The 27765-nt window shown below is 42.3% G+C and overlaps 1 protein-coding gene across 2 annotated transcripts in view; it reads left to right on the top strand.

Moving 5' to 3' along the window:
• SLAIN2 (SLAIN motif family member 2) overlaps positions 1-27765 on the top strand; it is a 98858-nt gene that overhangs the window by 52120 nt on the left and 18973 nt on the right. For both annotated transcript variants that reach the window (XM_077477523.1, XM_077477524.1), the window contains exons 4-6: positions 5853-6017; positions 9199-9558; positions 14058-14195. In XM_077477523.1, the coding sequence (XP_077333649.1) occupies positions 5853-6017; positions 9199-9558; positions 14058-14195 (663 nt within the window). The remainder of the gene's footprint in view (positions 1-5852; positions 6018-9198; positions 9559-14057; positions 14196-27765) is intronic.

Raw genomic sequence — 27765 nt, 5'->3', positions numbered from 1 at the left:
TTACCTGGGTTTGGCTGACTCCCAGGCATTTGCTTTTACCTACCTACACATGCTATAATCTGCAGACTGTTAATACAACCCAGAGCTGCCAGAAATGTCACCTCCACTTGTCTCTCTCACAGAGGCTTCTATTCCCACTAGAGTGAAGCTTTAGAGGCTAAGTTAGAAAACTTCCCAGCTCTTGATAAAGGCCTTGTTACCTGTTTTGGCCTTCACTCCTTTGTATACCTTAGTGGTTATGTGGGGATACTTTCACTTTTCCTTGCCATACACATTCTCTAAAAATCTGCCTCTAGGGTAAGTTTACAGCTTTAGCACAAGTCTGTCTTTTTTTAAGACAAAGATGTTGTTGTTCGTTGCATCTAGGGCCTGATGTGTAGTAACCATTTTGTGCTCCGGGTTTTGCATGTAGTCACATAATGTCTGCATGGGACTCTTATACTTAGACTCCTGTTTGCGAACTTGGGTTTTTCAGGTCCAAGGTTTTTTTTTTTTTTTGTTTTTTGTTTTTTGTATATACCGGTACATCTTCCTACACCTTTTGCTTACTGTCACCTTAGTTGGTCACACAGTGATAATAGAGTATTGGTACAACCTTCGTTGTAACCCAGCCTCTGCCATTTTCATGTTAACGCTACATTGAGGAAGTACATAATCCTGTCATTTTTGGCTTCCTTGCATGTTACACTGTGCTCTGCATTTTGGTGCCTCTCAGACTTGCGTGTTCTGAGTCTATTAGCCATATGAATGCTCTCATTATTTCACTCGGCCTGTTAATAACTTGCATGATACTGATGCAATATAATTAGTCTCCTTTTAATATCCAGCTCTGCCATGGCACCTCCCAGACCTTGTACTGTGCCTGTATGGGTAGAGCACTGTTTTCAAACTCCATCAATAGATGTCTGTTATGGTTAACGCTTTTTGATATGTGACCTTTATTAACTTTTAGTACTGAAATGGTGCACTACTGTCTCCTTTTTCCAGACTTACAACAGTGGCTGCTCTTTCGAGTGTCACCCTACGCCTTTGACTCATTTGTGGAGGAATTGGGATTCTGGCACAGCAGAAATTGCCTCACAGCTCTCACCCACTTAGCTTTATCTAAACCTTCCTGCTTTTTTCCCCTAAGATGCTATCGGACTGAGAAGCCAGTGCTGACCTCACTTGCAGCACAGAGCAATGCATACGTGCTACTCGGCCTCTTTTCTGTCCTTGGACTACTCCTACTTAGAAACCTCATGTAGATTCTCCAGTCTGACCCACTGCCTGCCTTCAGTGATGTTGTCACCTTCTGACTGCTTATACCTCACTCCACATTAATCTGCCTTGGTTTAGGAGTATCTGACGCCTTACCTCTATTTGGCCTAGTTGTCATACAACAACCTACAAGTGTATTCTGTATTTTTAAAGATGTTTAGAGAACAGTTCAGTTATATCAGGTGTCCTTGTCCCACGTTCCCCTACAGTTTGAGGACAATTTGTCTTTCTCCCCTGTAGGAACAGACGTCTTTAGTCAACATTCTGGGACCCCCGTTTTTATATACTGTAGGTTTGTCCTCAACCCCCCCAATCTCCATTGCTGACTTTTTCAGTTTGTGTCCAATTTAATGAATGGGTCTGACGTTCAGACAGAGCAACTACCTCTGACCCTCTTGGCACTTCTCCAATGTCTGAGGCCCCTATCATTATTTCTGACTCCAAATCAGAACTTTCAAATCCTACTCTTTTGGGAGTCATTTCGGTCATAAGTGCATTTGAAAAGATCAATATGAAGTCTAATCTGGTGAATGCTCTAAGCTTGGCCATGGCTATAAGAGTTCAATCTGCTTATAAAGTACAGACGCTTTTTTTTTTTTTTTTGGGCTTCTATATACTGAATTTGTTTTTCAGTTTAGATACACTTTGAGTCTGACTCTTTTTTTCAGCCTCTTGCATCTCAATGATGAGTTAAAGTGGTTGTAAACCCTTACAAACCACTTTGACCTACAGGTAAGCCTAGATTAAGGCTTACCTGTAGGTCCAAGAAATATCTCCTAAACCTACACGGTTTAGGAGATATTTGCCGAAAGACAGGCACCGCTGTCTATGGCACATGCGCCGTAGACAGCGGTGCGCAGGCACACTGAGCGCACGCCAGTTAACGGCGATATGCGGCAAGTGGCGGCTCCCGTGCATATGCACGGAGTGACGTCATCGCGGCTCTGACGAATGACATCGCCAGAGCAGCGAGACCCACCAAGAAGATGGATGCTCCGGACTACAGGGGGCAGCGGTGACTTCGCTGGCTCCTGTGTCAGGTAATTGACACATAATGGGCTACTATGCAATGCATAGTAGTCCATTATGCTTTACCTTTGCAGGGAATGAAAGAGGAAGTAAACCCATTAGGGTTTACTTCCTCTTTAAAGAACAAAGCCATTGCTATGCTGACAGTTTTTATTACTTTACTACTTAAGCTGGATACACTCTATACATCATTTTCTGCAGATTTTTTTTCTTTTAGATTTACCAAAACCATATAATATGAGGTCAAATCTAAACACTTTCAATTTGTATGCAATCGGGCAGGTCCTTGCACTACCTAGTTGAAGGTAAATCCTAAAGGAAATCAAGCAACAAAAGTATAGTGTGTATCCAGCTTAAGAGACTAGTCTAATTGTTGCCCATCACATCTCACTTCATTTCAATGTGCTACAAATGAAGGCATTGCCAACAAGCAAAGAGGAAACTGCTTAAAGTGGTTGTGAACCAGAAGAAAAAAAAAAAAAAAAAAAACCCTGTAAGACAGACATATGAGCTAGTATGCATCGTATACTAGCTCATTATGAAATACCTTAAATCAACACACTGCTGTGACCGGACATATGTCCCCCGCCCTTATTTCTGGGTTCGTGGGCTGCAGTGCTGTGATTGGCCGGAGCCGCGATGACGTCACTCCGGGAGCCACCGGTCACAGCACGAGCGAGCCTTTTGTTCAGTTCGCATGCGCTGATGACCTCGGCGCAAGCGTATATGGTGAGTATCTCCTAAACCATGCAGGTTTAGAAGATATTTACTAGGGGTGCACTGAATGTGTGTTTTTTTTTTTTATGTGCCGAAAACCATACAGAAAATTAAAAATACACTAGGCCGAAACCGACCGATACCCAAACCTTTATTTTATTTTTTATATTTTTATACAGGAGATGGTCAGAGACTGGGGGACGTGGTACAGGAGATGGTCAGAGACTGGGGGACGTGGTACAGGAGATGGTCAGAGACTGGGGGACGTGGTACAGGAGATGGTCAGAGACTGGGGGACGTGGTACAGGAGATGGTCAGAGACTGGGGGACGTGGTACAGGAGATCAATGCAGCCTCACTAGTGTCCCCAGTGCAGCCAGGGTGTCAAGGGAAGAGAGGAGAGCCGCCTCCGCTGCCTGTTTGATTAGAGCACCTCTTTGTCTGAGCACTTTGATAGACAGATCACCAATCCATACAATCCTGGGACTGGTGATCTGTTTATCTAAGTTCGCCGGACAAGGGGGAGGGGCTGTATGTGACGGTGTGTGGCGGGGAACACACGGCTATTGAAATGAAAGCTGTGATGTTCCCAGTGCTCTAATCAACCAGGTGGCTGAGGCGGCTCTCCTACGCTGCCATTTACAGCCAAAATTTCGGTGCATCCCTAATATTTACAGTACCTACAGGTAAGCCTATAATAAGGTACAAGTGGTGTAACTAGATTTACAACCACTTTAAGCTGCATGTACACTATAAAACTTTTGTTTGATTTCCTTTAGATTTATGTATTGCAGTCTATGTAGTGCAAGGGCCAGCCTGATCACATGCAAATTGAAAGTGTTTAGGTTTGACCTCATATTATATGGTTTTGGTAAATCTAAAAGAAAAAATCTGCAGAAAATTGTATAGTGTGTTTTCAGCTTTACAAAGATTTAATTGTGAATGTAGCCCTAGGCAAAAATTGGTTATAAACCTGTAGATGTAAACGACCAGATTTCCCAAACAATCTGGCAAAGTATGTCTGGTTATCTGATTGGAGCATCTTATTTCTGAGTATGGGCAACCATAGCATAAGGAATTCATTGTAGTTGGCCCAGCTTGCTTTCCTTGTCTCTGATGATATAAGTAGGGGGTGTAGTGTCATTATGTAGGATCAAGGGGCATGCTTGGCTGGAAGGGCCCCTAGCAACCATTCTCTCTGAACATCTCTCCCAACAACTGAAAACTCACCACTACAAAGCAAAGCAACTAGAAATATAGTAGATAGCATTGCCATTATACATAGACATCTAAAATTATACTGATTAGATGAAATGTTTGTGGCAAACCTCTTTAAGTCCTTGACATCATTTAATAGGGTTGTGTTGTGCTTGGTCTGTTTCCTGACAATATTTCCAAAACGTATATAAAAAAGGAATTTGGCTTGTCATACCATATAATTTTTGTTGGAAAGTGAGCTTGTGCTTAATAAGGGGCTGAATCATTCACAATTATACAAATGTATATTTACAAATAATAACTAAAATTTAAATCCCTAGAGTTACAAATCACTTAAGCTATTTATATTTTTAATCTCATTGCACATTGTTCTTAATACCCTGACCCTGTTTGTGTATTAAGGCAGCTGGGGGTGCAGGGGCTGCATAAAAACAATAGCTTGAAGCTGAGATTCCTCCATCCTCACTGTTCCTCGTAGACGGAGTCCAGGTTCACACTGATACAATGTGGGAACCAGCGCGATTACATCGCTGGTTCCTGCATCGCATCTCTCCTGTAGGCAGTGCACGCTGCCTTCTGCGAACCGCTGAGGGTGTCTATACATTCTGTGCCTAGGTTCGCACTAAGTGTCGATTCACACTGCAGTGTTGTCTGAGATCGGATGCGATTCGCATCGCGATGCCAATGCGATCTGTTTTTGCAATGCGATTTCAGCCATACAGATAGTATGGCTAAAATCGCATTGCATTCGTACAAACTCGCATAGGACCCTTTTTTTTTTTTTTTTTTCACAGCAGAATCCGAATCGCACCCATGCGATCCGATTCCTGTCTGAATTTGCAGATCACATTGTGATATGCAAACTTATTTGGGGGTCTCATTAACTTTTGAGGCTCCCAGCAGTTCGCATAGGGCAGTGTGAACTGCTGCTGGGAGACGTGCGATGTGGGAACCCGCAGTAGATTTGCAGTGTTCCCGCATCACTGCAGTGTGAACCGGGCCTGATGCGATGCAGGACCCAGGGCAAATACAGCGCTGGTTCCCACATCCTCTCTCTCCCGCAGGCAGTTCACACTTCCTTCTGCAAACCACTGCAGGTGTCTATACATTAATGACACCTCAGATCGGTTCACAGATCTCAGTGCGAACTGTGAACTTGCACAGGAATCGCATCGCATAGGCGAGAACACCCATGCGATCAGATTTTAGTGCGGGGGGAGGAGTCATTGCACTTTTTTTCCTGCGAATTGAATGCAAGTTCAGCCATACAAGTGTGTGGCAGAACTCTCGTCTCCTAGAGATCCCAAGTGATTGGCACCTGCAGTGTGGGAGCGAATCACAGGCGATGTCTAAGATTTCACTGGTGTGAACCTGGGTGGTGAAATATGATTGTGTATGGTTAACTTTTTAGTATATAAACTAGTCAACCCTGAAAAATGTCAAATGTGACATTGACAAAAAAAGTCCTCCAATCCTGCTAAAGACTTGAAGGAAGGAATTTGGTTTAAGTGGGTTAAATGCATACTCTGTATACATCAGAAAGTGTGAGAAAAATCCTTGTATTATGTTATACCATTTTAGTTGAAATAAAAAAAAAGAGGAGTCTTATTTCTGTGTTTTGTTCACTAGGACTTTATAAAAGCTCCTCTGACAGAAACCCCCCTCCTGTCAGCCCACAATCCTCAGTGGACAGTGAGCTCAGTACATCGGAGATGGACGAGGACTCCGTAGGTTCAAATTACAAGCTAAATGATGTCACAGATGTCCAGATATTGGCCCGGATGCAGGAAGAAAGTGAGTATGGAACATTTTATTAGAAATCTATCCTATTTTGATTTTATTATGTCACATTTTGTGGCCTGTATTATGTGACTAACTTTGGATTAAGTCTTACAAAATGACAGCTGAACATAATGGACTCTTGTAAAAGAATAAAAAATAAATATATACAGAAAAACTTGGGTTGAGAGCATTTTGCAAGACAAGCAAAATGTTTTAATACATTTTGACTTGATTTTGACTTGATGTACATATTGTAGTATAAAAGAGAAGAGATGCGCCTCTAAGTGTAGCAATATGGTTACATTTAATGAAGGTACAACATTTAGTAACATTTTTACACTTAGAGGAGCCTCTCTTCTCTTTTATACTCTGTAGCTCCTGCTGAATTTTGCTTCTAATCCCCTTGTGGAGGCCGCCATTTGTGGATGGACATTTCATGGTTATACTACCTGGTCACATTGCTAGAATCTGTTTATATGGACTATAAACTGAAGAACCTATGAATAAATGGTTGTGGAACTAATCATTTGACTTTCCAGTATTACAAGCCTGTTTCTGGAAGGAATTATGCTTGCACTCCAAAGTTTTAGTGTGTGTGTGTGTGTGTGTGTGTGTATGTATGTGTATATGTGTGTGTATATATGTATATATGTGTATATATGTGTATATATATATATATATATATATATATATATATATATATATATATATATATATATATATATATATATATATATATATATATATATATATATATATATATTAGAATTATACATTTCCTTTTGTATTCATGTAACTCATAATACTAATTCAGCCATACACAGAGCAAATTTCTTTCTTGCAGGAAAGAAATTCGCTCTATTCTCCCATCAACACAGAGTGTTGACAGTGCAATCCCTCCCACCGAGTCAATATATTTTTAAGATACAGGATTAGACTCCATATATTACATCACTAAAGTGAAATTTCTTTTATCCGTAAAGAACCTCTAATTCAACCTTTTTGTTCGTATTCAAGGTTTGGCCCCACTACCTGCCATTCAGCTGTAAAAAACTAGAGCAGTGATGGCGAACCTTGGCACCCCAGATGTTCTGCAGTGTAGTTGAGCATGTAGTTCCAAAACATCTGGGGTGCCAAGGTTCACCATCACTGAACTAGAGCCTTCTCAGCCTCATACACACTGGGCATTTAATAACAGGTTTTTGGCTTTCAGGCTTTCATTTTTATTTATTTTTTGCCAATAAAAGCACACACAGATGTTTGCAGACATATTTTAAAAGGCTCATTTACAGGCTGAACAATAAAACGGCAAGATATGGTCAGGGGAGGAGTTGAAGAGCAGGAAAAAACGCCAGACGCTCGTAAATGCACGTACGTTTTTTCACTGAATTTTTTAAGCAACTTTTTTTCTGCCTGGCGTTTAGAGGGGATGAATAGATGAAAATATCTGCAGCACCTAGTTTATAAATGCATCTGCACTTACACATTTTCTCTTAGTCCCCCTGCAGAGTCCCTTAAAGCGGTTCTTCACCCTAAAGGGGAAGTTCCGCTAATCTGATCCCTCCCCCCCCTCCGGTGCCACAATCTGCACCTTTCAGGTGGGAGGGGGGTGCAGTTACCTGGATAATATCTGTTAATCCTGCCTGTGAAGGCCACCTAGTGCAACTTTCTATGATCTGTGGGGATGATGCTGCACTACTCCTGAAGTCAGAGTGGCACTGCCAATTTCATGTAGGTTATGCCTATTTGCACTACAATGGGATGAAATAAAAGAGGGCATGGCAGTCAGCATTGTCGCTGCTAATTCACAAGCCTGTGCGTTCTGAATCCGCACCCAGCCACACCTAGCCTTGCCCAGTGTGTGTATGTATGTATATATGTATATGTATGTGTGTGTATATATATATATATATATATATATATATATATATATATATATATATATATATATATATATATATTCTCATACAGGAGACTTTTAGTTGTATTTTTATTTTCGACTTGCAAGGTCTTGTGCAACTCAGTCCTAGGATGCAAGGGGCTCTGTAGAGACACAGGGATTGATTTTGCAGGTACCAAAAGGTGCCACTGCTTTATCACTGGCGTAAGCTTAGGAACATTTTAGACCAGGGCAGGTTCACTTAAATTTGCCCACCCTGATTTGTTAAAGCCTGCATGTGTGCTTCGCATTTTGAAGGTTGCCTTTAAGGCTTCATGCACAGTGGCCGTTATAAAAACACCAGTAGAGCTGCTACGTTAACTTGGGTTTTTCAGCGTTTTTTTTTTTTTGCAAGAAAACGCAGGCTTTGATCAAAAACACTGGTTAGCTGCGTTTTACCATGTTTACTGGCATTGGAGCGTTTTTACAGCTCAAAAACTCCTCTCAAAACCCGCTAGTTCTGCAGGCTTTTTTCCAGCCAGAAAACGCTGATAAAAGCCTGTGTGCACATGTACACCCTAGATAACATGCTGAGGAGTTCATTGGCTGCAGAAAAAAAAAAAAAACACCCGAAGCCAAAAACTGCTGTAAAAACATCCAGTGTGAATGAGGCCTAAAGCTGAAGTTTGGTCATTTTCTTCTGCAATTCATATTGTTCATATTACTACTCACACAATTTATTGTCTTCTTTGAATAGCTGATGGTCATTCTACAGCTGCTCCTCTATTTACAAAATGCAATGCTTTGTGGGAGAATAGTATTACAAAGGATGTGAATGATGAAGTGTGCAAGTAGTCAAGTAAAATGGCTACTCGGGCATTGTTGTAACACCAAGAGGCTAGCAAATCGTGTTACTGGACGGTTGTGGTCTTGTAATAATGGACAGGATTGTGCATTTAGGGTTCAGTAAATGCAGGTTTTTGTTTTATTTTGTAAATTTTTCTATCGATTGGCCCGGGTGCACTCTTTTCAGAGTTTTTACTTCATGTATATTTGTAGGTGGATGAGAAAAACATTTTTATATGTCCCATTCTTTTCTCATACTGGGGGAAAAAGAGAAGCCAGCAAGCTTATATAGTGCCAAGAGAGCCTGATCTGTGCTGAAAAAAAGGAGCAAATGGTCAACATTTCATAGCTCCAAAAGTACTGCAGATAGCAGTAAACTGCTATCGAGCTTATAGTTTGTTTTAGAGACATATATTGTTTGTGAAAGGTTCTGCTGGGTCACAAAGTGTCTTCCTTTTCTACATTAAGGTCTTCGACAAGAGTATGCAGCTTCAGCTTCTCGACGCAGCTCTGGTTCATCATGTCACTCCATGAGAAGAGGGGCGTATAGTGACCAGGAACTTGATGCTCAGAGCTTAGAAGATGACGAAGAAGGAAGTCACCATTCAGGTCATTTGCCTGTGAGCAGATTCTCACCCTCACCACGTCACTCTCCTCGCCCCTCTCCCAGACAGTCTCCCAGGAACTCTCCACGCTCCAGGTCTCCGGCACGCAGCTTGGATTACAGAGGTGTATCCCCTCAACCTATGCTTAGCCGTCTACAGCAACCCCGCCTTTCACTTCAAGGGCACACCACAGACTTACAGACAAATGTGGTGAAAAATGAAGGTAAATTACTTTAAAAAATAAAACACATGTACTTTCTATTGGATATCCATTATTCTAGGATTTCCGTGTTATGTGAACCTATATTTCAGGATTTCTACTTATCACTTGTTCCCTTATAATGTTTGAGGACCCTGTCAGTTAAAATCGCATGGTGATTAGCTTTTAACAGCTGAAGCAATCATCTGTAAGGCTACCACTGTTCGGAGCAGCATAGTTTTGCTCAGGACCGCAGTTTTAATTGATTTGAGGTAGTTTTTTTTTATGAATAGATTCTTTCTAGTCAGCAGAATACGGGGTCACATTGTGCTCTTTTAATAAAGAAAATCTTAGCAGCTTGAATAACTGATGCTTTGGAAGGCAGAAGTTATTTAAATTCACTGCACTGTGATGATGGCACCATTTTCTTTTTATTAGTTCATATGCTTATCTGATGATTTAATTCCAGCCAAACATTTTGTTTGATGAAGTGACAAGAAAACAGAAGCGCGGGATCCTCATTAGCATAACTGTAATAATTTATTAAAAGAAAAAATTAGCACACTTACCGTTAAAATTCTTGGACATTTAGCAAAAGTGTTAGGAATCACCAAGGTGGAGGTGTACAGGAGAAAACGGCAGATCCAGTGCCACTGCCTTATGCCTTGTGGTGACCTCTACAAGGTGGGCAGTAACATGTTTCAAATGACAACCCTTCTTTTTCAAACCAAGTCCAATTGTTACCTTTAGGGGTAGAGTTGAGAAAGAAGTCGTCCTTCGAAACATGTTACTGCCCCCCCCCCCCCTTTCTTTCCACCAACACATAGACTACCACGAGTCATTATGCAGTGACACTAAATGCTGTCTATTGGTGCCTTTTTGACAGCTGTCAGAGCGGGCCCCTGTGATGCCAGCCAGGATATTTTGATTTCCAAGAATTTTAACTGCTATTTTTTTTCTTTATAAGTGATTACTGTTATGCTGATGAGGGTCCTGCACTCCTGTTTTCTTGTTGTCTGAGCTGCTTTGGATCATCAAGGAGCTCTTCTGGAAGCTGCAGGATCCTCCTGTCATATTCCCTGACTATCCTGATTTGGATTAGGATTCCGATTGGAGTGAATCTCATTGATATTACAGACATTGGACACTGGACACTGGTACTTGTAGTGCGCTTTGCTGGTTTGTGGATTTGCCTTCATGCTTTGGTGAAGTGAGGGAGGGTTTGGCCATCTGTGTCACTGCTGAGAAAATGTCCTACTCACTGTCAGGAAAATCCCTCTTTTTGCAGAATGAGGGTTAGAAATTTTGATGGTGTTTTTATTGCTGCTTTCAGTATTGGTAAAGTCTGAACCCCCTTTCTTTTGCACAGGCATTACAGGAGGAGGGAAATTTTCCCCCATGGGGTTAGAAGCAAAACCCTAACAAATTGAAATTCCTCCCCTTTTCAGTTGGGGAAAAACACCTAATTTGGCTTGAGTTAGGCTTTAATTTTTAGGATTACTTTGATCGACTTTGTGATGTCTTGCACCCTTGGTTCCTTTGTGTAATGTCTGGGAATTCCTCTAAACCACATAAGTCAGACAATAAAACGGTACTGGAATTTCAAGCTTTGAAGCAGCTGGGACATTTTTATTCCGCATTCTCGCATCAGAACTTTGGGTAGACTAGTCCCATGGTTATTCAGTTGGCTGTTATGCTGCACCATTATAGCACTTCGTAGACTGAGAACAGTCCTAATATATGAAGTGTATGATTCCCCCTCCCTGCCATCCGTTCTGCTCCTGGAACTGTCATCTTCTGGGAAAAGGGTTCCCCACACCCACCTTTATCAGATGGTTCAGTAATTCCCTGACTGAAGCTCTAAGGCTGCTGTGACAGCATGCAAAACAGAAAAGTAATTGATGTAAGATCTCATCAGTATTCCAACCTAGGTTATCAGCCAAGCAAAGTATGTAGACAGCATTAAAGATATGAGAACTGGTAAATATGAGATGACTGTCCATCTTTCTTGCATGGGTAAAAATTTTAATTTTATCTGTTTAGTTATCTTTCAGGCACTTGAGCTCTTGGGCTTAATGTACACGGGGCATTTTTACAACCTCTCCTGAACAATTTAACTTGACAGATAGTAATCCGCATTTAAAACGTCAGTTTTGCCTTGTTTACATGCATTTGCATTTAGAAGTGTTACCGCGTTTAGCAGCGTTTGGCGCTTGAAATGCCCCTAAACTCAGCGTCTGAACTCTTTTTTGCTTTCCAAACAAGGCCTCTAAACTCTTCTGCCTAGAAACGACTAAACGGCCCTGTGTACATGTACTGATAACTAGAGGTCGACCGATATATCAGCCGATATTTGGCATTTTTTAATTAATCTGCATCGGCCGATTGTGCTGATAAGCCGATTACATGTTCAGCAGGACTTGCAAAAGACTTCTGTAATAGAAGTCAATGTAAGTTGCCTGAAGACATCGGTGAAGGACTTTCCTCCTCTCTAGGCAGGCTGCCAAGAAAAGATCAAAGTGATACAATCTTTCTTCTTCAATGGGCTTAACTCCCTGTGTAGAAGTTCTCAGTTTAACCATTTAAAGACTAAATCTTTTCTGACACTTGTTGCTTACAAGTAAAAATCCAGTATTTTCTGCTAGAAAATCACTCAGAAACCCCAAAAATTATATATATATATTTTTTTAGCAGAGACCCTAGGGAATAAAATAGCGGTTGTTGCAATATTTTATGTGACCCAGTATTTACGCAGAGGTCTTTCAAACGCAAGTTAGCCTTTTTTTTTTTTTTTTTTTCGTCCAAAAGTTTTGAGTACCTGTTTTTGTGTATTTAATAAATAGGTTTTTTTTTTTTTTTTTTAATCTAAATTATACATACAAGTGAACTGATTGGAGGTTTGTTTTGTTTAATAAATGTGTAAGAAATTTTCTGCATCACTTATTAAAGTGGTTGTAAACCCTTACAAACCACTTTGACCTACAGGTAAGCCTAGATTAAGGCATACCTGTAGGTCCAAGAAATATCTCCCAAACCTATACGGTTTAGGAGATATTTGCCCGAAGAGGGGCAACGCTGTCTACGGCGCATGCACCGTAGACAGCGGCGCGCAGGCGCACTGAGCATGGCATCCTCGATAACGAAGATGCCGCGCGTCTCGGCTCCTGTGCGCATGCGCGGGAGTGACGTCATCGCAGCTTCGCCGAATGACAGCGGCGGAGCTGCGAGACCCACCGAGAAGATGGATGCGGCGGACTACAGGGGACAGCGGTGACTTCGCTGGCTCCTGTGTCAGGTAAGTGACACATAATGGACTACTATGCGATGCATAGTAGTCCATTATGCTTTGCCTTTGCAGGGAATGAAAGAGGAAGTAAACTTATCAGGGTTTACTTCCTCTTTACGACAAGTAGAGGCGCAAAAAATCAGATAATATACACTAGAGGGCTGTCTGTATAAAGTTATATAGGACAATAATATATTTTATTTCTCAAGTCCCATGGAAGTGTCTTTCGTTCTTTGAGTGGGACTTTCAAAGTGCAGGGCTGCCACCACAGGGAGCTGAAACCAGGCTCCTAGACTGTTGCAGAAAAAGAGAAGAAGGGGGCGCCTCTGGGTGTAGATTTTTTTTTTTTAAAAAGCAATTTATTCACGGGTCTAAAGCAAAGAGATTATGCACTCACATTTTCCAAGACATAAAATGGCATGTAGAATAAAAGGGGGGTCATCTGATTCGTCTGTCACTTGAGATCCGGTCCGCAGGTGTCATGTTGTCCTCTCCTGGCGTTACCACAAGTTAGTTGTTTTGAAAAAGCCGGCTCGGTGGACGCAGAGGATGTATTTCCTCTTTAAGGCTGCTTTCACACTGCATCGGGCAGGCGTTGACAGTAAAACGCTGCAAGTTTTAGCAGCGATTTACCGTCATTTTAGCCCAGCTATTCGGCTGCTAGCGGGGCAGTGAAGCACTGCTGCAAAATCGCATTGCATGTGCTTCAGCAGTGGTGACCATTCATTTCAATGGGCAGGAGTGGTGGAGGAGCGGTTTACACCGCTCCAAAGATGCTGCTTGCAGGATTTTTTATTTTTTTTTAACGTCCTGCCAGTGCATCTCCTCATTGTGAAAGCACTCGGGCTTTCACACAGACTGCAGGGGAGCCGTTTTGAAGGCAATTTACAGGCGCTATTTTTAGCCCAAAATCGCCTGAAAAACGCCCCAGTGTGAAAGGTGTCCAACTTAGATTTTATGAGATGAAGGGGAAAAAAAAAAAGGAAAAAATAAAAAATCGGCCTAACATATCGGCCCAAAAAAATCGGCATCATATATTTCTAAATATCGGCATCGGCCAGAGAAAAACCCATATCGGTCGACCTCTACTGATAACATAGAGGAGAGTTCAGGAGCAGTTGAAAAAAAATGCCCAACTGCTCCTAAACATCCGTTTAGCAGCAGCAATGTACGTGAGGCCTGTTGTATGCTGCTCAGCACTCTTTACTTATGTACTGTTTGTATTTTGTTTGCACAGAGAAACTGAGACGGAGTCTTCCAAATCTCTCCAAGGCGTCAGGCATTCAAACCGCTGAGGCTGTAAAAAACAGCAGAAGTTGTGAGTCAAATCTTCAGGTTCCAAATGGAGGATCCTCCCGAGCTCTAAGCACTTCCAGTAAGTGAAAATTTGTGTTGTTTCACGCTGATTACTGAGTTATATATTAGGTGTTCTATAATGACAGTGGTTTGGTAATGTGATCAGCAAGCGCTGAAATGTTAAAGGAAGTTTGGGGTTAGTGCGATTTTTTTTTTTTTTTTTTTTTTTTTTTTTTTTTTTTTTTTTTTTTTTTTTTTTTTTTTTTAACCCCTGATTTGGCATTCTAAAAGTCCAGTAGGACAGACCTTCAGAACAGTAATTCCAGGAAACCTACAGTAGATGAACTATGTTGTCATTTCTGTCAACTTTCCGTAGACCTCAAACAAAAGGAGATCACATCCTGAGATGTTTGGCAGTCATTATCATTTATTACATTTTTGCAGATGGGATTTAGTTTCACCATGCTATAAACTATTGCTTGTAGCAGCATGAAAGGACTTCACATCAACGCCTCTGTTTTTATTTGAAGCATTGATCGCATTTTCAGATTTTGGGTACACCATAAACCGGTGAAATTGGCATAATAGCCTGTAGATACAGTATCTCCCAAAAGTGAGTACACTCCTCGCATTTTTGTAAATATTTATATCTTTTCATGTGACAACGCTGAAGAAATTACACTTTGCTACAATGTAAAGTAGTGAGTGTACAGCTTTTATACCAGTGTAAATTTGCTGTCCCCTCAAAATAACTCAACACAGCCATTAATGTCTAATGGAAACACAAGGGAGCACACCGCTAAGTGAAAATGTCCAAATTGGGCCCAGAGTGTCAATATTTTGTGTGGCCATTATTTTCCGGCACTGCCTTAACCCTCTTGGGCATGGAGTTCACCAGAGCTTCACAGGTTGCCACTGGAGTCCTCTTCCACTCCATGACGACATCACAGAGCTGGTGGATGTTGGAGATCTTGTGCTCCTCCACCTTCCGTTTGAGGATGCCACACAGATGCTCAATAGGGTTTAGGTCTGGAAGGCAGTGATGTGACGCCAGAGCGTTGGGGGAGGAGCCTGACGCGGCGGCCGTGAGGGCTGAGAGAGACTGCTATCCACGGTGGTGGAGGAACCAGATGGAAGACCGGGGACACAGCGTGGAGGCCCCTCATTAGGACGATCTGTCTCCCCCCCAGAGCAGGTTGAGACCGTTGTGGAGAGCGGTAGTGGCAGGTGAGAGCGGCCGTACAACCTCCGGACGGGAGATGTAAGCAGGAGATTCAACTGCAGCTGGTGAGAGTAACCCCCCCTCCCCTCCCCTCCCTCCCTCCCTCTCCCTCCGGGACGAGACAACTTGCACAAAGTGACTTGGACACAGTGAAAAAGTCAGCGGCAGCTGGAGAGGGCAGCTCTCCCCCCTGATAAGGAGGACTGAAGCTGACAGGATAATAGGTGATCCCGTCCCTTATCTGTCGGCTGTGAGACCTGTTGTGTTGTGTATCCATTCCTCTGCCCTCTCTACCTCCCCCTTCTTGGACGCTAAAGCTGTTTGCATGCCTGATAATTAACCCTTGAGATGTTCAAGAGCAAGACAGAACAAGTGCTTGTGAGATATACAGCGAAGGTTAAAAATGCTTATTGGTGACACTAATACACGCACTAATACATGCAGAGACAATGTTCATATAGCAACTGTATTGATATGAATAAATGAGCAAAGTTAAGAACCTGTGGGAGAAAAAAGGACTGTCATTAAATCTTCTCTAGGATATGTGAAGATAAATGAAGTTTTTTTTGTTTTTTTTTTCTTCCTGTGCTGCTTTCCTAAAAATACCAGCTTGAAGTAAGTCTCCCCTGGCATATTATCTATGGAATATATATTAATGGATATTAAGCAATAGCTCAATAGCTCAAAAAAAAAAAAAATAGGGGGGAGACGGTTTAAAGAAGTAATCTGCATGAGAGACATACTGAGCTTGAACACATCTGTGGGTAACCCATGAGCACGTATATACATCTATTGCACTCGCATAGAACAGAGTTATCGACTATCAAAGAGAGGTCTCTCCCTTCTTTTTTTGTCTGGAAACATACACAAGGAAAGGAGGAGGGGAAGGAGGAATATATTATAAATCCCAGAGGGATAAGCACACGGGAGAGGGGTAAGCCGGAGGGGGTGTGAGCCCTAAAGAAATAATGAAAGGCCGATCCCAAAAAGTAACAGAACCCAAAACCCCCAGAGAAAGTTTAAATTCAAGTGCAAACGCAAGCTCAATCCAGAAATATTTAACAACTAAAGAAGGGAACACCAGAAGTCCCAGTATGGAAAAAAAAACAGCTCAGGTAAACAAAGGCGCAAGAAAAGAGGCAGCTAAATTAAAGGGGGCCCAAGGAGAAAAGATACAGGAGAACATGGGAATAGAGACGGAGATTACAGAGGGGGAAGATCTGAGGAGTGAATCCCTAATGCCTACTAAGTTGGATATGTTAGCAATGTTCGAGAGAATGGAAAACCTGATAAAAAGTGAGGTCTCCAACGTACGTATGGATTTGGGACATCTGTTAAAAAGGGTAGAAGAGGTAGAAGAGAAAGCGGAGAGACAAACACTGGAGATAGCTGGGCTAAAAACACAAATGAAAGAGCTGCAAAGACAACAGAAAGAATGTTGTTATAAAATGGAGGCGCAAGAAAACCAAAATAGGCGCCAAAATTTGAAGATAAGGGCTATACCAGAGCAAAATGGAGAAGATCTGGAGGAAAAAATGAAGAGGATATTTAACCCCCTACTGGAGAGAGGAGAGGCAGAAAAGATAAAAATTGATAGAGTACACAGAGTGAGGAAACCACCTGGGCTAAAAGAGGACATGCCACGGGATGTGCTTATTAAGTTCCATAAGAACTCAGACAAAGAAAAAATATGGAATAATCTTAGGAAGGGACCTCCTCTACAGTACGAACAAAAGACTTTACAAGTGTTTGCGGACTTATCAGCGGAGACCCTAATAAGAAGAAGAAAGCTCAAACCACTGCTGGATCAACTAAGAGAACTAAACATTAGATATAGCTGGGGTTTTCCCGCAGCATTAATAGTACACAGAGATGGGAAGACAGTAAGGTTGAGATTTTTGGAAGATATGCAGGACTTTTGTAAAAACCTACAGATACCAATTCCAAAAGAGTATGAAGGGTTAATAAGAGAGGAGCTACCGGGGGGAGAGGGGGGGTGGCGGGGGGTATAGGGAGGGGGGGGAGGGAAGAAGTAGTAAAAAGGCTGCTCTAAAGTTATGGAAGTACATTGAGGTGGTGGAAGCTGTTTACTGGGGGGGGGGGTGGGGGGGGCTGGGGAAGGGTCTCTCTCTTTAGGGCCCACCCCGGGATCCCAGGACCCGGGGAGGTGCACACGGGGCGCCGGGTTGGGGTCTCCACCTCAAGGGAAGAGGTGCAGACACCAGGACGGGGATATATCCAGGTTGGATGCAAGAGGCCCGGAGATGGGCCATGGGGGGGATGAGGGTGGGGGGGTGGGAGAGGAGGGTGGGGGGGGCGGGGGAGGAGGGGGGGGAGGGAGAGAGGAGAATAACCTATAGCTCAAGATTTCGAGTAAAGGGCATTATTTGGGTTCCAACATGACAATGGTAAACTGTGTGTCGTATAATGTGAGAGGTCTAAATGTAGCTAACAAACGGTTTAAGATACTAAGAGAATTGGAGCAACTTAATGCAGAGATCGTGTTCTTACAGGAAACGCACTTAACCCATGAAAGTAAAATTAGACTGTACTCCCCAAGATACCCGACCTGGTTCTATGGAGACTCAGTCTCAAGTAGAACAAGGGGGGTAGCAGTGGGGATAGGCCGGGATATCCAATTTATAGTAGAGGGCAGGATGGGAGACCCGGAAGGGAGGTTCCTGTTTCTAAAAGGAAAACTATGGGGAATAAAATATACCTTGGCAAATATATATAGCCCGAATAAGAATCCAATAACTTATCTGAGAAAGATACTGGGAAAACTTTGGGAATTTAAGGAGGGGAGGGTGATTGTGGCAGGAGACCTGAATTTTCCGATAAATCCGAGACTGGATAGTTCGTCCCATGCACGGGAGACGGCGAACATGCAGCGAAATGTAATTAAACAATGGATGACCGAATTACAGCTGATAGATGTGTGGAGAATACAACATCCGAAGAAACGAGATTATTCGTTCTACTCCCCCGTGCATGGGACGTACACCAGGATAGATTATTGGCTGGTGGAACATCAGCTATTGGAGGAAGTGGTAGATACGGACATCGGAACTAGGACTCTGTCGGACCACGCGCCTGTAACCATGAGAATTAAAATCCCAGAGGTAAAGAAACCCCCGTTTACCTGGAAACTAAATAAAGATCTATTAGACGTAGAAGGAGAGGAAACAATAAGAAAGGAGCTGCAATTTTTTTTTGCCTCAAATGGGAAGGACGAGATGGCGGAGAACATACTATGGGAGGCCCATAAGGCTTACATAAGAGGAATATATATCTCACTTGGGGCAAAAAGAAAAAAAGAAAGGAATAAAAAGGTAAAGGAATTAAGAGAAGAAATTAGGAGATTAGAATTAAAACACAAAATAGAGAAACAAAATGGAAAGGGACAGATACAGGGGCTACAACGGAATCTAGCTATAAAAAAACTAGAGCTGGAGGAAATAATAGAGCAAGAAGTAAGGAGAGAATATCATAAAATAACGAAAGAGCGATATTTCTTGGGAAACAAGAATGGCAAGAGTTTAGCCAGGATATTGAGGAAAAAGAAAGCAAAAAATTATATTGAGAAAATAATAGATAAAAAAAACGAGATCAAATATAAGACTGAAGATATAGCGGAGGTATTTAGAGAATACTACGAGCAATTATATTGGGTGAGAAAAAAGGAGACAGAGCAGCAAGAGAATATTAGAAAGAGGAAAATCAAAGAATATATAATAAACGCTAAGGTCCCTACACTATCACAGGAAATAGTACAGGAATTGGATTCTCCTATAACAACATCCGAAGTAAACCAAGCAATAAAAGAAACAACAGGAGGGAAAAGCCCGGGCCCGGACGGCTATATAATAGAATATTATAAAAAATTTGGGGAAATTTTGTCACCAAGGTTATGTGCATATTTTAACGGCCTAGATATAAAATACGGACTGGGTAAGGAAGCCTCTCTAGCAATTATCTCCACAATATTGAAAGAAGGGAAGGAAGGTATGATATGTTCAAACTATAGACCAATCTCATTATTAAATACCGACATAAAATTATTCGCAAAAATACTAGCTACTAGAATGAAAAAAATAGTTCCGAACTTGGTCCACCCAGATCAAGTGGGGTTCGTGGGGGGCCGAGAGGGAAGGGATAATGGAGTGAGGACACTATTGCTTCTCCAGAAAGCCCAAGAGAGCAAAATCCCCAGTCTTCTCTTGTCAATAGATGCAGAAAAAGCATTTGACCGAGTAGACTGGGGATTTATGCTGGGCACGTTGAAAGAAATGGGATTTGGTATCCGAATCCTGAGTTGGATAAAGACACTCTATGAGTGCCCAATGGCAGTGGTAAGGGTAAACGGCAACTTGTCTGACCCCTTTAGAATGTACAATGGGACTAGACAGGGTTGCCCACTGTCACCCATACTGTTCGTGTTGACTTTGGAACCACTGCTGGAGACAGTGAGGAAAAATCCCGATATAGGAGGAATTGAGCTGGGGGAAGAGGTTCATAAAGTAGCCGCATTTGCGGACGATGTCCTATTTTATGTGACAAAACCTAGAATCTCCATGCCAAATTTGGTAAAGAGTATTGAGCAATATGGAGATTTATCAAATTTTAAAATAAATTTAAAAAAAACAGAGGTTTTAAGTGTCAGCACGAGCAGTGGGGAAGAACAGGATATCAAGGGCAAATTTCCCTTCCTATGGAAAAAGGAAATTAAATATTTAGGTATAAAGCTGGCAGCCTCATTAAAGGAAATCTATGAGATAAACTATATCCCCCTACTGGACGAAGTAAGAGAAGACACAAAAAAAATAATGACGAAACCATTGTCCTGGTTTGGCCGGATAAATGCCCTTAAGATGATCATACAACCAAAAATATTATATAAGTTACAGATGTTACCGATATATATTCCCCCAGTCTACTTTAATACTATTAAACGTCTAATAACCAAGCTCATCTGGAAAAATAAGAAGCCTAGAATAGCCTTAAAGGTATTACAACTGGGAAAAGAGAGGGGAGGTCTAAAAGTACCGGATTTTAAGAAATATTACGAATCTATAGTATTAACACGGGTGGTGGAGTGGACAAAATTAGATAATGAAAAAAGATGGGTGGCAATAGAACACAGCGCTGCAGAGACACGATTAGGAAAGGAAATTTGGATACCCCCAAAACACAGATCACTCGGACCAACAACACTTGCACTCACAAAAAACGTTTTTAGAATATGGGATGGAATTCACAAGCATAATAAGTGGAAATACAACTCTCCACTAATGGCATTAAAAGAAAATAATTTATTTCCACCGGGGAAGAGCACTATGGGAGGACACTGGATTAGAAGAGAAGATATTCAATTGAGACACATAATAAATGCGGGTAAAATAAACACGTTAGAAACACTACAGGAGTACATGGATATAGATGGATGGAGGTACCTCCAGCTCAGACATTTTGTCTCATCATTGCCACAACCACTGAGAAGTGGAACAGACCTTAACGCCTTAGAGCGGATATGTGAGGGGAAAATAATAAGAGTAAATATCTCACAGATATACAAGATGCTGGGAGAAGTGGACGAGACGGAGGTACCTATATATATAAAAAAGTGGGAAGAAGAAATAGGGCCACGAGGGGAGAAACAGAATTTAGAAAAAATCTTACACTTAACACACGGGACATCGAAAAATCTTAATACAATAGAAATGAATTATAAAAGCCTTGCTAGATGGTACAGGACACCAGACAAGATGAGGAGATATCAGGAAGAGCAACTCGGGATGTGCTGGAGAGGGTGTGGACAGCAAGGGACTGCGGCACATATCTGGTGGGAATGCCCAAAAATTAGAAATTACTGGAGAGAAACATTAACTTTAATAAAAATAATAACAGGAACTCAGGTACTAGAAAACCCATGGACATGTCTTTTCCATGGTACAGACACCCCAACTCAAAAGTACAAAGAAGGCCTCATAGGAAACCTAATAAACGTAACAAAGAGCTTGATACCAAAAAACTGGAGACAGGCGGAAGCCCCAAAATTGAGGGAATGGATAGGTAAAGTAGAGGACATGTATAGAATGGAGGGATGGGAAGAGGATGAGGAGAGCGGGGAAAAGAAATTTCGAAAGAAATGGAAGCAATGGAAACTGTTTAAATCAACGAAGAAATATGAAGAGGTAGTAGGGCTATAGGGGGGGGGGGGGGGGTAGTAGGATGCATATGTATATGTATACTATGTTTTATACTTTTTGTATGGAAAAAATTTAAATAAAGATTAATAAAATAGGGTTTAGGTCTGGAGACATGCTTGCCAGTCCATCACCTTTACTCTCAGCTTCTTTAGCAAGCCAGTGGGCGTCTTGGAGGTGTGTTTGGGGTGTCATTGGTCATGCTGGAATACTGCCCTGCGGCCCAGTTTCCGAAGGGAGGGGGATCGTGTTCTACTTTATTATGTCACAGTAGATTTTGGCATTCATGGTTCCCCTCAGATCATCAGCGAGCTCTTTGCTATGAGGTGCCATGTTGAACTTCCAGTGACCTGTATGAGAGAGCGATGGCACCAAATTGAACACACCTGCTCCCCAATCACACCTGAGACCTTGTAACATTGAGTCACATGACATCGGGAAGAGAAAATGGCTACAAGCAGTCCCCGAGTTACAAACAAGATGGGGACTGTAGGTTTGTTCTTAAGTTGAATCTGTTTATATGTCAGAACAGGTACCTTTTTTTTTTTTTTTTTTTTTAAAGTGTAGCTTCAGCCAAAAAAAAATATTTTTAAGCTTTTTGGATAGGGAAGGGTTATAACCCCTGTAACATTTGTTTTCCTGTCTTGCCCCTGTTCAGAAGATTCACCTGACTTTCTGTCCCAATGACCTAGGCCTAAAGAAAGTGCTAGAGCACACTGCAGACAAAAAGAAGGCCTTCCTGGAGGCTAAAAAGAAAGCCGGTAACTGGAGGTTCTTTCGTGGCCAGAGACATCAAGCAAAACCTGACCCTGATAACCACCCAAAAAAGCATTGGATGGGGCAGAAGGGTAGCGGTAGAGGACGGATACTCTTCAATCCTCCTCAGAAACCCACCAAAACTTAATGACTCCAGTCTCCTAGTGGGAGAAAGGCTGGGGGGCTTCTTCCCACAATGGGCGGCAACTTCCTCAAAGTACATTCTGGATCTGATCTACAATGGCTACACGTTGGAGTTCAAATTTGTAAAACTCGCCACACACTTTTTTAAAGATGGACCAATTTAACAAACCCAGGTGAACATGTGTATAGGTGAACCCACACCTAATCTGCATGTCTAAGCCCTTGTACACACGGTCGGACATTCCGACAACAAAATCGGTCGGATTTTGTCCGAAAGGAGTTTCTCGTAAAAAATTGGAACGGAAACACCTTGGACTTTCCCTTCTCTCAAGAGATCCCTTTAGCGGTGGGCTCAGCACAACCTGTGCAGAGGCCAGGAATGGACTACTCCACATACAAAGGTCCTAACCACTGATGCCAGTCATTTGGTTCGGGAGCGCATCTGGGAAGCAGGGTAGCCCAGGGGACTTGGTCCCCTAGAGAAGCAAGGTGGTCTTCCAACCAAAGAGAGGAGTTGGCAGTCCAGCGGGCAGTGAGTGTATTTCAGGTTCTTCAGATCCACCCGGACAATGTATTCACAATTTGCATACATTAACCACTTCAGCCCTAGAAGAATTTTCCTCCTTCCTGACCAGAGCACTTTTGCGATTCGGCACTGCGTCGCTGTAACTGACAATTGCACAGTCGTGCGACGTTGGACCCAAACAAAATTGACGTCTTTATTTTTTTTTTCCCCCACAAATAGAGCTTTCTTTTGGTGGTAATCAGCTCTGCAGTTTTTATTTTTTTGCACTATAAACAAAGGGTGACAATTTTAGATAAATGCATTATTTTGTACTTTTTGCTATAATATCCTCTTTAAAAAAAAAAAAAAAAACTTATTGCAAAAAATTGCAATAAGCGTATATTGATTGGTTTGCACAAGTTATAGCTATAGTTATATAAGTTATAGCGTCTACAAAATAGGGGATATATTTACAGTGTTATTAATTAATAATTTTTTTACTAGTAGTGGCAGCCATCTGCTATTTTTATCGTGACTGCGACACTATGACTGGCACATGGGACAATTTTGACACATTTTTGGGACCATTGGCATTAATACAAGCGATCGATGCTATAAAAATGCATTGATTACTGTAAAAATTTCACTGGCAGGGAAGGGGTTAACACTAGGGGGCGATCTAGGGATTAACTGTTCAATGGGAGGTGATTCTAACTGAAGGAGGAGGGGACTGACTAGACGAAGTGACATATCGTGGTTCCAAGCTAATGGGAACACACGATCTGTCGCTCCTGTCAGAACCGATTAGGGAAGTGTGTGTTTACACACGCTCGTCCCTGTTCTGTGTCTCCTGCTCTCGATCGCTCGTGGCTGGTTGTCCTCACGGCCTTCGGCCGCAAGCATCGGCACCCCCATGCTATCCCGACCTGACGTATAGCTACGACTCCTCGCGCAGGGGAGCCAACCTGCCACAGTGTAACTGTAGCGGTGGGTCGGGAAGCAGTTAACAAGCAGAGAAGTCAGTGGCTACAGGTAATTGCAAACAACATTTTACTTGGGCAGAGCAGAAGCTGCCCTTAATCTCAGCCATACACCTAAAGGGGTCTCAAAACTCGCTGGCGAATTTCGTCAGCAGCTGAGTCAGGAAGAATGGGCACTCGGTCAAGAAAGTTTTATAGCCATTGCACAGAAATAGGGGATGCTGAAGGTAGACCTCTTTGCATCCCCCCCCAAAAAAAAAAAAAAACAGAAGGTTGAGAAATTTTCTCAAAACCCTCGGGATCAGGCGATAGGAGTAGACGTTTTAGCCAATCCTTGGGTATACATCCTTCGTGTATGCTTTTCCTCCGGTGACACTAATTCCGCTAGTTCTTTGGAAAAAAAATTCAGAAAAGACCAGCCTCTTCTTGGTGGCCCCTTTTTGGCCCAAAAGGCCGTTGTTCTTCATACTGCAAAGCCCCTCTACAGTTCCACCCATCCTCCTCCCATAGAGGGAGGACTTGGTCATGCAGGGACCTGGCTTCTGAGGAATAGCTTCTAAAATTGCAGGGTTTTTCAGAGAAGGTGGCGAAGACCCTCGTTAACTGTCGCAAGCCCGTGACCAGGGCTATTTACTGAGATGTGGAAAAAGTTAAACTCTTGGATGTCAAGCCATGGCCATTCAACCCCAGATGTTCATACAGTACTGGAGTTTTTTCAGGAGGGGGCAGACAAAGGACTCTGTTACCACTTTAAAAGTGCAGGCCTTGGCCCTCTGTGTTTCTTTAGACCCCTCTACAACAGAATCTTTTTGTATCAATTTTTTTTAAGGCTTTATCCAGCACTAAACCACAGGCAGTTAAGTCCTTTCCAGCCTGGTATCTGTAGTGCTTAAAGCATTAAGACGGAGTTCCCCCCAAAAATGGAACTACCGCTTTAAGGGAGGTGACCCTCTGACATGCCACATTTGGTATGTCATTTGGGGGGGGTCCCAGCTCCCACTTCCTCCTGGTGCACTACGGCACCGGAGGGAGATCATCTCTCCCCCCTCCCTCTCTGCAATTGTCTGAGACACCTTACAGGTCCCAGATGATTGCCTGGCAAGTCACGGCACACGGCGTGGCTCACGCATGCACAGTGGGTGTGGGCGCCCACAGTTAAAATGCTGGCGCCACAGAGGAGGGTGAGATGAGCGGGGTTTTGTTCCCCCGCATCGCTGGACCCTGGGACAGCTAAGTGTTCGATTTTATTAAAAGTCAGCAGCTGTAGTATTTGTAGCTGCTGACTTTTAATTTTTTTATTTTTTTATTTAAGCAGAACTCCGCTTTAATGCTGAGCCTCTTTGAGCCCTTGGAGGATTCAGCCATTAAATGGCTAACCTTTTAAAGACTGTTTTTCTTGGTAGCAGTCACATCTGCAAGAAGGGTCAGTGAACTTCAGGCTCTCTCTAGTAGGGAGCCATTTTTGTCTATTTTCGAGGCTAGGGTAATACACAAGTCAGATTCTGCATTTCTCCCAAAGGTATCCTCGGCCTTTCATAAATCCCAGGATATTGTTCTACTCGCCTTCTATTCCAATCCTGCTAACAAGAGGAATCGTTTAGTCGATTAGATGTCAGAAGGAGTCTTTAATGTTGCATTGAGAATTCTAAAGCATTTAGAAAGTCAGAATCTTTAGTTTTTGCCGGTGCACACAGGTCCAAAAGCATCCAAGTCCACTATAGCTAGGTGGATCAGATTAGTTATTGCAGAATGTTATAGCCGGCAGGGAGCCCCACCTCCATTTATCAACGTACACTTAACAAGAGCCTTATGGACGTTGTGGGAGGAGAGCTGGTGCTTCGTTAGAGCAAATATGCAAAGGTGTGACGTGGTCCTTTTACTCTACCTTTGCGCAGAATCATCACCTGGATCTGCTTACAAGCAAAGATCAGGTGTTTGACTGTGAGGTCCTCCAGGCGGTGGTCCCACCCTAAATGGCAAGTTCTTGAGAATGGTCTCAGAGGCTATCCTGGAAGATGAAGAAAACCTGAGTTGGACTTACCGGTAACTAATTTTCTAGGAAGTCTTCCAGGACAGCCGGGATCTCCCCCCCCCCCCCCCCCCCTCCAATGTTTTTTCTGGCGTTTATATTATGCTGTAATGATTGTGTTTTGTTTTCCCTTGCCTTCCTATGGTCCTTGGTGATACTGAGGTGTGAGCCTGAAGTACCGCCTTTTATCTTAAGTGGGGTATGTGTTTTCTGTCTGGAGGTAGGAGCCCAAGGTCTCAGAGGCTGTCATGGAAGTCTTCCTAGAAAATAGGTTACTGGTAAGTCTAATGCCCTGTGCACACAGTCGGACATTCCGAAGGATTTTGGCCCAAACTTGTCTTGCATACACACGGTCGTACAAAGTTGTTGGAAAATCCGATCGTTCAGAACGAGGTGAAGTGAACCACGTACACCGGGACTATAAAGAAGCCAGTAGCCAATAGCTTTCGTCTCGTAATTTATTCTAAACATGTGTGGCACTTTGTCCGTCGGAATTGTCTACACACGATCGGAATTTAAACAATCAGATTTTGTTGTCAGAAAATTTTAGATCCAGCTCTCAGACTTTGTGTGTTGGAAATTCCGATGGAAAAAGTCTAAAGGAGCCCACACATTTTCCGTCGCAAAGTCCGTGTGTACAGGGCATTACTCAGGTTTGACTAGACTAGGACGCTGTAAAATGCATCAAAAACACACCAGAATGCACTGGAACACAATAAAAATGCACCGGACCCTAGTACAGGGAAAAAGAAAAATGCATCGTAACATGTCAAAAACACGAATGCAGAAACGCATTCGGAACAAATCTGGGGTGCATTTTTGTGGTGTGAACCAGCCCTGAAAGTGAGGGAAAATCTGCAACTGTGACACAGATGGCAATAGAAAGCAGTCTTGAGTTCTAAACTTCCCCCTGCACTACTGAAAAAATACTTTTTGTATTTGTTTCCTGTTGCAGAGTTTCCCTAATTCCTATCTGGTGAAACTTGTAGCCAGGAAACCTGATAATGGTTTTAATCCTGTCCTATTTTATCCATGAAATGTTGATTAGACTTTATTTTTTTATTTAAACTTGGGAGAAAACTAGGTAATTCAACCTGGTCATAGATCTATAGATACAGAGATGAGTTGTTTAAGTTTGTCCCTGCACAATCATCCATGTTGGTCAGTGAGGCCAACCATTGCAGAAAAGTATCAATAGGGGACAAGACCAAGTTAAGATTTTACAGGAATCCTGAGAATTTGCAAATACCTTCATCCACTGGTATCTTCAGATCCACTGATCAGTCTGACATGCAGTGTTCATGGACATTAACCTCTGCTCAGCCATTTTTTATCGCTTGCACAGTTGGTATTGCCTTGTGTATGTCACAAGTTTACTTAAAATACCTGTAGATACACCCTTGTGATTTTCTAGATAAAATAAATGCCCAATATACTTTTATTTTTATCTAGAAAACAAATGTTAATATTGCATGTGATGATGTGAAAATACATGAAATGGCAGACTTTTTAGATTAAGGTGCAATGATCTTATTTTGTGTGCATGCCAGCTGCTGTGATGCATGTGCCCAGTTATGCAGTCTGCTCCCCTCTGTGCTTCTCACTGATATTTACACTGAAAAGGGCTCTGGTGTAGTCAACCTTGTGCTGCTTTTACTTTGTTTTATGTTTGCAATAAAAACTTTGGTTTACCTGTGACGTAGTATTCCATTTTAATTTGCACCAGCTGTAGGGTCTTTATAATTTAAATGGTTCCATTTATTTTTCTGTCTTATGTTTCAATATATTCATATTCATCTTAATGAAT

Source organism: Lithobates pipiens, unplaced genomic scaffold, assembly GCF_037356315.1.
Source record: "Lithobates pipiens isolate NorthernLeopardFrog02 unplaced genomic scaffold, aLitPip1_a1.2 Scaffold_13, whole genome shotgun sequence".
Taxonomy (NCBI): domain Eukaryota; kingdom Metazoa; phylum Chordata; class Amphibia; order Anura; family Ranidae; genus Lithobates; species Lithobates pipiens.
This window is presented reverse-complemented; position numbering and strand designations above follow the sequence as displayed.